Source organism: Carica papaya, chromosome 3 (assembly GCF_054855325.1).
Source record: "Carica papaya isolate Zhongbai chromosome 3, ASM5485532v1, whole genome shotgun sequence".
NCBI classification, from domain to species: Eukaryota; Viridiplantae; Streptophyta; class Magnoliopsida; order Brassicales; family Caricaceae; genus Carica; species Carica papaya.
In genome coordinates this window covers 8,372,837-8,384,009 of record NC_142311.1, presented here as the reverse complement: position 1 = coordinate 8,384,009, position 11,173 = coordinate 8,372,837, and the positions used below count along the sequence as shown (strand labels likewise).

Genomic DNA, 11,173 nt, shown 5'->3' with positions numbered 1-11,173 from the left:
TGGAGTTAGGCTCGTTATTCTTTCTTTTGGTTTCCTTTTCTTCTCTTTGGACTCTTCTTTCTTCTTCTTTCTTCCTTCCACAGGCTGCTTTGGCTCTTCTTCTTTCCTTCTTTCCCTTTCATTCTTCATTTATTTATTTATTTTTATATCAAATGCAAATTATAATAATTACAATCATTTATCAACCTGTTGTCGTCGCCATTATCAATTTAATTATTATTTTATTATTATCTTATTACTTTATTATTTCATATTTCTAGTCAAACCAAATTACAGTAGGACACTTCAGTTTTTAAGTAACTAAAAGATATCTTTGACATAATAATGCTAGAAAAAAAAAAAAAAAAAAAAAAGAAATATGAGGGTCATTAAGTTAAAATGCTGATTTTATCGCAGATATCACAAGATTTATGACACATTAAACAATCACAACGTTTCTCCAGTAAGACTGGGAGTCTAGGTCTCCGAGGGTTGGACATTCAATCATCATCCACCCAAACTGCTGCTATTTCTTGGCATGCCTTTGGCAAAAGGCCTTTATCCTCCCAAACCCTTCTTCCAGAGACTCCGGCTCAACTGCAAAAGTTATCCTCAGCCAATTTTTCATCCCAAGAGCAAACCCTGCACCAATTACACTTGACATTGGTGAATAAATATATCATACTTGTTCCATATTCTGTATAAGCACATCAACCGATCATTTGCCTGAGCAAGACAAAGGACAGGATAGGCATTCAGTTAAAATGCTTGTTTTTTCTCACTATACATAGTGGATAGCTCAGTTCCATACTTACATATTAACAACCAGTTTTGGAAAATAATCATGAATACACCACAACCGTGATACTTATGTAGCAAAGGTTCCTATGCTTCTAGCAAAGGAAATGTGAAAATGTGATTCTTTTTATTGGTTTTTACCTGGTAGAATAACAACAGATTCCTCTTTAGCTAGCTTGAGTGTAAACTCCCAATCATCTCTAATATCTTCAAGTACAGACACGTCTAACTTCACCTGCAAGAAAGTTGTCAGACATACATATGCTTGATTACATTGAAGTGTCATGCAAAACATAAGTTGTATGTCTTACCATTACAAACATAGATCCATCAGGTTTACGAGGACAACTAATGCAAGGGATCTCCTTAATCCTCTCAAAACATATGTCTGCAGCTTCTCTTATTACGTCAATAATTTTTGAAAAAAATTCTCCTTTCGTTTTCTCAAGGATTTGAGGGACGGCCCCCTGATGTATAAGCAACATCGTTATCTCTAAATTAATCATCCAAGAGATAATAGAATGAATGATAATGAAAACATACAAATGGAAACATAATTTATATGTTACTGCATAGGACAATGATGGATATTTAATTTTACTAGCAGCTGCAAGGAAATCATGTTATGTGACCCTGCACAATCAGTAAATATCCAACAATATATAGAAAATGACAAATATGATCGTAACCTATGTACGTTTGGTATGTCAATTGACAAAGGTTTGAATTAGGGAGAAGTTAATAAGCCATAAAATCAGGATAGTTCACTTTGCACTCCAGTCAAATTAATCAAAACTTTCACGACAACTAAATTTGTTGAATTCTACATTCTCCTGTTGTGCTTCTGGAAATGTTTGAAGTGCATATGATACTAGAGGTTAAGCTAGTCTGATTAAACCCTCAACTTCAAGCCGAAGTTGAGGGTATCTGCTGTAACCACCAACTACTAGCAAAAGAAGCGGGCAACAAAGAAATTCTCTCTCCCCCAAAGCACACAACTCCACGATCTGCTCTTCCACTAAGACCAGTATCTCCTCTGTTTTTATTATAATTTCTGTTTAGTGATAATTATCCAGTAGCATAGATGTAGGAAATGCAGTTGCCCTGTTCCATTGTAAGTGACCGGGACCCTATCTTCATTAGTCATTTCTGGAAAAAATTCTTTAAACTCTCAAGGACAGAATTGAAGATGAGCTCCTCCTACCACCCTCATACCGATGGTCAATCAGAGGTAATTAACCGACGTTTCGAACAATACATCCTATATCTCGCGCATCAACGACCGAATAAATGGTACTCCTTCCAACCGTGGGCAGAATATTAGTATAATACTACCTACCACTCATCCATTGGTATGACTCCTTTCCAGGCTCTGTATGGGCGACTACCACCCACCATTCCGCACTACGTGGAAGGAATGACAGCAGTGAATGAGGTTGATCAACAGTTAACTGCTCAGGATGAACTACTTACCAAGCTCAAGGCTAACGTGCATGCTGCTCAAAACTATATGAAGCAATCAGCCGACAACCGGCACCGCCATGTGGAGTTTCAGGTTGGTGATTGGGTTTTTTGCGCCTTCAACCTTACTGTCAACAGACCCTGTTCAAGAGAGCTATCAAAAAATTGGCTTACCGTTTCTTTGGTCCATTTCAGATTGAAGCTCGAGTCGGTCCAGTAGCATACCCCCTCAAGCTACCACCATCCTCGCTCATTCACCCGGTATTCCATGTCTCCCTTCTCAAGAAACAAGTCGAAGACAAAACTCTCACCACCGAAGACTTGCTAGCAACAACCGAAGAAGGAACCATCATCCTGCAACCCGAAGCAATTCTGGATAACCGCTGGCTCAAAAAGGGCAAGCAAATAGTGGAAGAAAGTCTAGTCAAATGGAAGCACCTTCCCATCGCGGATGCCACTTGGGAAAACACTACCGAATGACAAGACCATTTCCTCAACATCAACTTTGAGGACAAGGTTCATTTTCAGGAGGGGAGTAATGATAAACCCTCAACTTCAAGCCGAAGATCTAGCAGGATTCCCGTAAGGAATCCCAAATATTTGCAGTAACCACCAACTACTAGCAAAAGAAGCGGGCAACAAAGAAACTCTCTCTCCCCCAAAGCACACAACTCCACGATCTGCTCTTCACAACTCCATGATCTGCTCTTCCACTAAGACCAGTATCTCCTCTGTTTTTATTGTAATTTTTGTTTAGTGATAATTATCTAGTAGCATAAATGTAGGAAAAGCAGTTGTAACTTTCTCTATTTAAACACCGGAAATCATCTGTAACGACTTTTGAAATCCAAAAGGAAATATATAATAATTTAAATGCGGAAGCCGAATAAAAGGTTAAGATTTACATTCCTTACATAATAATTTAAAAGTACTAAACAGCATTACGGAATTAATTTTTTGAAAGAAATACGAGAAATAAGGAAACAAATGGAAAATAGGAAATATCTAGCATCTACTCGCAATATTCTTGCGGATCGGGCTTTGGAACATATTCCTCTTGATCTGAAATAGTTAAATAAAGGATGAGCTACACTACTCCAGTAAAGATATCACACTATATCACCGGTACAGAAGTAAAAGTTGGTATAAAATTGAAAACTACTAATGTAGCATTAAATTTAGTAAATTCATTTATCAATCATAAAATCATTTCTCGTTCACTTATCATAGTGAAATTTACGAAAACAACCTATAAAAAACAATAATATCATACAGATTATAATTTCATGAACCATCAGCAACATAAAACGTATTATAAATCGATATCCATTAACAATAAACCAAACCATAACTGTTTCTCTTTTCACCACCTACTAGTATCCATGGAGGTTCATAGAGATGTCCCCGTTACACGTGAATCATTTCTTTTAACAATTTCAATTACAGGCCCGTCCCCATACCCCGTTCGATATGAGCGCCAAATTATTCAGTCTCCATACCCCGTCCGGTATGAGACAACGTTCACGGTAGGATTCTCTATGTACCCGATCCGTCCACCATCTCCTAAGATATCTGGTAAGGCTGTCGTTCCATCTGTTTATTTAATCACGCAACTTTTTCATTTTTTTTTAGTCTCTATTTTCCAAATCAACCATGATCACATAAGCAAACAAACATGCATCAGGGGATGCAATCATATTTCAATTTTCCAATCAAACAGTGGTCACGTAAGACAGCAATTCATGCCTTCAAACCATAAAATTGATAAACCAGATAACCATCATGCTTTTATACTGTAAAATAAATCAACAGAAATTAACAGAGAACAATTTCCGATTCGAGCTCCATTAGCAATCCGTAATTAATTATGCACATTTATTTAATTTGCACAAATATCATATTATTATTGATTTAGACTTCAATTTTATGATAGGGAATAGGGTGAGGGATCCTTACTCGATTTAACGCCAAAGAGTTAAACGGTTTACTGCGCCTACGGGCAGTCCCTGGGTTCCCTGAATTTTTTTCTCCGGGAACTGAAATGCGCTTATAGTACCTACAAATGTTCCAAATAAACCCAAAATCAGTCCCAGGGCCCACTCAACCAATTTTGAAAATCCGGCACGACGGCTCCAACGTGCTCCGGCGACGGTGGTCTACCTTGGGTCGGCCGTTTTCGGCCGAATTCAGCCGATTTTGCATCGATTCCTGCGAGCAAACACATTAAAGGGTCTCGGTTGGCAAAAAAAATACAAAAAACTAAAACTCACCGATGGCAGGGCTCTCCGATGCGGCGGCTCCTCCGGCTCACGTTGTAGTTGGGTGTTTCGTTTCGGTCAACCTATAGAGAAGAAAATGGTGATCACAATGGTGAAAAAATTACGCAAAACGAGAATCGAGAAGGGCCTCATCGGAGGCGGTTTATGAAATTTTCCGCAGCGGCGGCGCCGGGCTTCGCCAGTGTTTTCTGGCCAATTGGCCGGTCTTTTTACTCCGATTTGGCCATAAGTGAGTTTAAAATTGAATTTCGTGCAAAAGAAAAAGTTTTTACCTTTTTTGGCAGTCGAAAAGGGTTTCGGTGTAGCAGTGAGTGGCGGCGGTCGGCTCTCCGGTGGCTAGGGTTAGGGTTTGGTGCAGATGGGGGTTATTTATATCTATCTGCTTTTGATCTAGGCTGTCTATCGCGTTTGATATGAACCGTTCGATCGCGATTAAATAGAGAGTGAATCTGCCCCGTTCATCGCGATCTAATATGGGCTGTCCGATTGCGTTTAAATCTGGTTGTTTGATTGCATTTGGGAGGGAGTGCATCCAGACCATCCGTGCGCGCGAGAATAGATCTCAGCCGTTCGATCGTGCGCACGTGGATCGCCCATGTAGCCCCCCGCATGGCCTCCCGCGTCAGCGCCTTGCCACTTGGCGCGTCCTGATTGGTCAGGACTGCTGACTCGGCGTCTAACGTGGCGAAATTTTCCAAAATTGCATTTTGGCCCCTATTTTCCGATTTTTCTTTCAAAAATATCCTCAGAACCCAAATTTTCACAAAATTATTTTCAATTAAATTCTCTTTACATTTTATTTCATTTTTTTACTCTAAATTAAATAAAACCAAAATACAATAACACAAAATAAAATAATAAAAATTTATATTTATTAATTTTTAATCACCAAAAAAAAAATTGTGGGTGTTACATCATCAATGAAGGGATAGAAAAAATTACAGCTTTGTTCATTGGTCGTTTCTCGCCAAAAGTAGAAATTTACTTACTGTATTTGTGCCTCTGACTGGGACCAACACAGTCCAACATCACAAGGAACACCAAAATAGTAATAACTAAGAATTTTCAATAAAGCACTGACTTTTGGTGGAGGATTCTACTGAAGAGAGTATATAATTAGGTTAAAGTGTATTCTGGAAATTCACGTAAAGATTTTGTACTGCAAGTGGTTGCAATAAAATTTGAACTCAAATACTCTTTCGTTAATTTTTTTATAAAAAGTAAAGATTATTATACCAATTATAAAAACAGAGAAGCTGTAAAATTTCCGAGATATAGCATTCACATCAAAGAAATCTTCAATTACATACCTGCATGAAGGTTGCAGCGTCAGACGTGATGTTGAGATAGCTCTTAATGTTCTGTACAATCTATTCAGAAGAAAATAAGAATATGCAGTTTACTCCATTGAAGAATACAAGGATTCCCCCCAAAAAAAAGAAGACAATAAGGAAAATGAAAGAATGCAAATCAACATACTCATACATAGTTGGCATGAAAAAAATGAATAACAGACTAAAAATACCAACCCCAGATTCTTTAAGTATGTTATTAGGATCATTAGTGACTATCCAACCAAGTCTCCATCCAGGGACAATCCATCTCTTAGATATAGACCCTAATGTGACAACAGGCACAATAGATCCAAATTCTCCCATAGGTACGAATGGATTGCTTCCGAAAGCAAGATGGCCATAGACTTCATCAGAAATCACAAATATTCTGAGCTTTCTTGCTGTCTCTGCAATCTGAAATTCCAAAGCATAACAAATAGGTGCATAATATCGAAGTAATGTGATGATTAACTTCTAGAAAGGAGTTTAACCCTCTCCTCATTTCTTTGTTTGTGAAGACAAAGTCTATTGAAGTCAAATTAATGATGAATCATGCTGCATGCTTATATGAACCAAAGCTCTAATTGTCCCAAGTAAATATTCAATAATATGCATGTACTAGCACATTCCGGAATTTAAATTAGGCCACCTTTTTCAAATGTTGGTGCGTGAAGATGTTTCCGCAAGGATTTCCTGGGCTAACAATAACCATAGCGACTGTGTTATCATCTGAAAGAGCTTCAACAGAATCAAGATCAACTTCCCAACCTTTTTCAGGTAGAAGATCAAAATGGCGAACCTCAAGGTTACTAAAAGCTGCACGGGCTTCATACATTGGGTATCCAGGCTTAGGAAGCAAAATATTTGCTCCAGGACGAGCAAGAACTGTTATCATGATTTCTATTGATTGTGTGCAACCAACTGTGAGATAGACATCATCTGGTGATAATTGGTATGATAGATCACTAGAAAGATAGTCAGCAATAGCCCTGTTGAGAAAATTGGAACTAAAATCAGTATATCAACATTTTGCTCATGAATAAGCTCATTGCTATTGACTCTTAGCGTTACTAGAAACACTAAGATGAAAATCATTTAAATTTTTTAAAACAAAAAGATCAGAATATAAACCATAGAAGACATGCCCATTTTACACGATATTAGCATAATTCACGTTTACTATTTATTTAGAAAAACAAACAAATGAAATAAGGAAAAAATCATTTTGGTTCTCTCTTTGTTAGCAGAATTTTCTTTTCCTTTGATTCAGGTTTTTACAGACAATCCAGAGTTCACTCACCCAAGTGCCATTTAGACCTGTGTAACATCCAGGATGCAGCACACAATGCTCTGTTCCATAAAGAAAAATCATTTGTGGAAAAACAGGAATGCATGTGGATTAGCTTTTGGGAATGGAGAATCGTTGAAGCCAGTAGGTGTAAATTACCAAACACCGAGTAAAACCTCTCACCCACCTCTTGATTTGAATAAATACCCAATATAGAATTAGAGGTGGTGAAATATTGTCAACAAACACCAACCAAAAGATTCCATTTTGTTAATAGAACTCCTCCATTAATACCCAAATGAAATGCAACAATATCAATCCCAGCGACCACGAGTCAGCCAAGGAAGTGCTGTTATATCAACCCAAATCTTCGCCTATACATACATGGATAAGCTACAAAGTACTAACCAGATAAACTATTTACGCCGTTGATTATCTCGCATAGAGAACTAATCAAGAACAGAGGATATAATCAAAAGGGGAAACAAACATTTGTTTCATAGAACAAAAATCAAGTTACCAAGGAAAGTGACGAGAAAAGATTTTGAGATAACGATTACCTCCTAGCGGGAAGAAGACCAACGGTAGGAGCATAAGAATTGAAGTGACCTGAACGAACAGCATCGATAACGGCGTCTTCAGCTGAAGTACTGGTGCGAAAAGATGGAAATGGAGATGGATCGCCATGACCGAGAGGAATGGTGGGTCTGTCATCGTCTTTGTTGATGTTATCTAGTAGCTTGTAGAGGATTCCTCTGACATTGACACTAGCGGCAGCATCAACGGCGTCGTTGGGCTTGAAAACCAGTGGTTTTGATCCGTTCTCCATCTCTTAGCCGCCGTCTGGTTTTTTCTGAGGGAAAATATAAAATAAAGCCTTGATACTCTGGTGCATGTTGAGTTAGACAGCCAAAATCATTGACGTCATAATTCAAATAATAAAAATAAAAAATCATATTTAAACACGCGGCTGATACAAAAAAAAATATTCAATGTCACTTTTCCGAATTTAAATATATATTAAGAAAACAAAGTAAATATTTTCATTTTTTAATCTAAAAAATTAAGGTAACGGATTAATTTTTAAAAAATATAACATAAAATATATTTATTTTTTCATATGATAAAAAATTAGATTTTCAATCTTCACATAGTCTGCAAGATTCAGAAGTATAGAATATATGCATGAAAGTAACGAGACGTGGAAGCAGTAAATGTTTTCCCAATCCATGTGGACCCCATCCCCTCTCCCCCCCACCTTTTCTTACTTTCATACGCCACACGTCGTCGTTCTCTATATTTTAAATTTTATTTTTTCGTAATACAGATGGAATTGTTTATTAATTAATTATATTTATAAAAATACAAAATACTTTTGATTAATTTATTATTTAGAGTAATGACAGTTGCCTGAATATTTAATTAAGCACCTACCACCACTGATATGGTGCCATTAATATTTGCTTTTAATAAATAAATATTTTATACTGCTAAAAAAATAGATTTATGAAAATTTAATAATAATATAATTATATAGGACGGCGGACATCCACGTGACAAACCGCCCGTCAACACGGAAACTGCGGTGGGCCCTTCCCTACCTCCACTCGGTTGCCGTCGCTCACTCATCAATCGTTTACTCCCATCCACTCTCAGTTCCTATATTTATTAATTCCTCTATTTTAATTAAAAATGATTAAACGCTGCCGTTGCAGGAAATGCTGGACTTTCAAAAAAAACAAAACGTAACCCGCTAACCGGATAGTTTGCTTGTGAATCCAATTAAAACTTAAAGATAATCAATCATGTATTCCTTCGAGTCTAATTGTTCAGAAAAGCAGATTAAATTCATGGCAAAAGAAAGATTATCAACTATGATATGATTGCCCCGAAAACAAAAATCGTCCTTACACATAATTATATACAATACGTTTAAATTTCTTGTCCTCTTTTCATTTTCTTCCCTCAGTTTGCATCACTACTTAAAAAGGCTGAATACAGTACAAAGAGACCTAAGTTGGAAAAATAAATTCAAAAAAAAAAAAAAAAGGGTTAGTAACTTGATTAAGGGTTCTATTTCTTTTTTGGCCTAAAGAAAGGGTTTTAAACATCCACAGGTGGAGGAAGATTTAGATCCAGGTCAAGACGAATAGGTTTTCTTGGCTTGCAATCCACAACCGATGAAGACTCTGATTCATTCGCCAACCCGGCTCCAAACCCAACACCCAATCCCATCCCAACCGGATCTAACTCCACCGGGTATACCCGACCCATCATCTCCCCTCTCCCCAACGTTCCAAACAACAACAGCGGCCGCGCCTGGCCCCCTCTAACATTCTGCTGCGGGTACACAAACGGCATCCCACCCACGAACCCAACCCGACCGCCCTGTAGGCGTGTCGGCTCACGCTCCTCAGCCGGGCTGGATGATTCCACGGTGCTACTCTCGCTTGGGCTCTGGTTAATGTTGGTCGGAGTGGCGCTGCCACCGCCGCTCCGCTCGCTTGGCGATGGGAAATTTGTCTTAGCCTTGGGCCCACGGAATTCTCGAGCGGCGGTGTCGTATGCGCGGGCAGCTTCCTCCGCGGTGTCGAAAGTACCGAGCCAGACTCTGGTTTTCTTGCCGGGATCTCGGATTTCGGCGGCGTATCGGCCCCAAGGCCTCTTCCTCACACCCCTGTAATGAACCTCCTTGTTGTTGTTACCACAATCACCATTTCCTTTACCAGCCAATTGCTTAGGAGCCATTTCGGCTTTCCTGGTTCCGTATTACACAAAGTGAGCGCGTGTTTAAAAGAGAGAAGGACGATGGAGGCGGATGTGGGGTGTGATGGGTTGTATAAATAGAGGAGTTGAGGGAGAGGGATGGGGTCAAGGAAGGATTTGACTGGAGCGCCGCCCAAGCAGAGGAGAGAGAACGAGAGAGAAGGAGGAAGGGGAGACAAAATGATAACGTTGTCCGGGGTTACGTGGCACGCGGGAATTTCGAGACAAGCGGCGAGGGAGAGTGCGTGTGCCGGCTTTTGTTTAAGGTCCCGTTATTACGGCTGGACTTTTGCGCATTTCTCCTCTTCACGGATCCTTCCCAGTGCGTGGCTCCCACTCTCTTTTATAAATGTACTTTATTTGTTTTGAAAAAAAAAAAAGAAAAAACAAAAGCCAAAATGCCTTCAATTAAATCTTAATTTTAGTAAATAAAACAGCCGTTTGGAAAGATTACTTAATTTACATTAAAAACAAAAATATAATAAAAAAATCAAATGCAGAACTAAAAATTAAAATAATAATATAATAAAAGAAGCAATTGCGTGTAGTTCAAACGATTTCACTGCAAAGTGGGGTTTGCAAAACAAAACAAAACCAAAAAATAATAATAATAAAAGGGAAAGAGCGGGGTTGGAGTGAAGACCGTCTCTAAAAGGAAAAGCCATTGAATCGCTCCGTTTAACCGACAGTTAGGAAGAGAGTGAAGACAAACCACGAGAATGACGACACGTGTCCAATTCTTGCGGTTGACGCGTCCTTAGGACACCACATACTGACCATCATTTTTTCGGTGCAATCACCAGATTACGTTTATGTCTTGTCCACGAGGAAGACACCTTCGTCACATCCCTCTCTCTCTACGTCCCCGTAACACACCGCACAACATGGCGCGTGAAATTCCTCCAACGATGGCTGTTGGAAGTCGCCCCGCGTGAGGATCTACGTGCAATAGCTCTGAGATTATCGCATAATTATGGATATTAAAATCTTATTTTAATATTTATAAAAATTTATATTTTAAAAAATAAAAAATGTTTACTTTTCTGAAAAAAACGCAACGCGTATCAGGGGAGCGTGAGTTAGATAGATGGGATGACGCCACGTCGAGCGGTGTGTACGGCGAAGAGAAGCCGCGAAGAAATGCGAGGCTTTGGCAGACACGAGTTAAAAGGTCATCGCCGCCACATTTTGGATTTTCAATATTAAATAAATGAATAAAACAAAATAGTAATTTATGTGATCATTGTGACATGAGTGACCCACTTGGG

General features: G+C 38.7%; 2 protein-coding genes across 7 annotated transcripts; both read right to left on the bottom strand.

The window, feature by feature from the left end:
- Positions 1 to 368: 368 nt before the first annotated feature.
- LOC110811978 (tyrosine aminotransferase-like) lies at positions 369 to 8,020 on the bottom strand. Of its 6 annotated transcripts, XM_088215473.1 has the most exons (9): positions 7,700 to 8,020; positions 6,501 to 6,840; positions 6,047 to 6,265; positions 5,828 to 5,887; positions 4,509 to 4,579; positions 4,195 to 4,294; positions 1,089 to 1,244; positions 919 to 1,012; positions 369 to 621 (listed from the first exon to the last, which is right to left on the bottom strand). In XM_088215473.1, the coding sequence occupies exons 1-9, from the start codon at positions 7,966 to 7,968 to the stop codon at positions 506 to 508; spliced, it is 1,425 nt and encodes a 474-aa protein (XP_088071599.1). In that variant the 5' UTR covers positions 7,969 to 8,020; the 3' UTR covers positions 369 to 505. The 6 variants fall into 6 exon arrangements, with proteins under 6 accessions (XP_088071599.1, XP_021894306.1, XP_088071604.1 ...); XM_022038614.2 differs by lacking the exons at positions 4,195 to 4,294; positions 4,509 to 4,579 and having other exon boundaries at positions 7,700 to 8,018; XM_088215478.1 differs by lacking the exons at positions 369 to 621; positions 919 to 1,012 and having other exon boundaries at positions 1,206 to 2,969.
- Positions 8,021 to 9,004: 984 nt separating this feature from the next.
- ERF9 (erf domain protein 9) lies at positions 9,005 to 10,063 on the bottom strand. Its single transcript, XM_022038666.2, has one exon. The coding sequence runs from the start codon at positions 9,885 to 9,887 to the stop codon at positions 9,243 to 9,245; it is 645 nt and encodes a 214-aa protein (XP_021894358.1). The 5' UTR covers positions 9,888 to 10,063; the 3' UTR covers positions 9,005 to 9,242.
- Between the last annotated feature and the right edge of the window lie 1,110 nt (positions 10,064 to 11,173).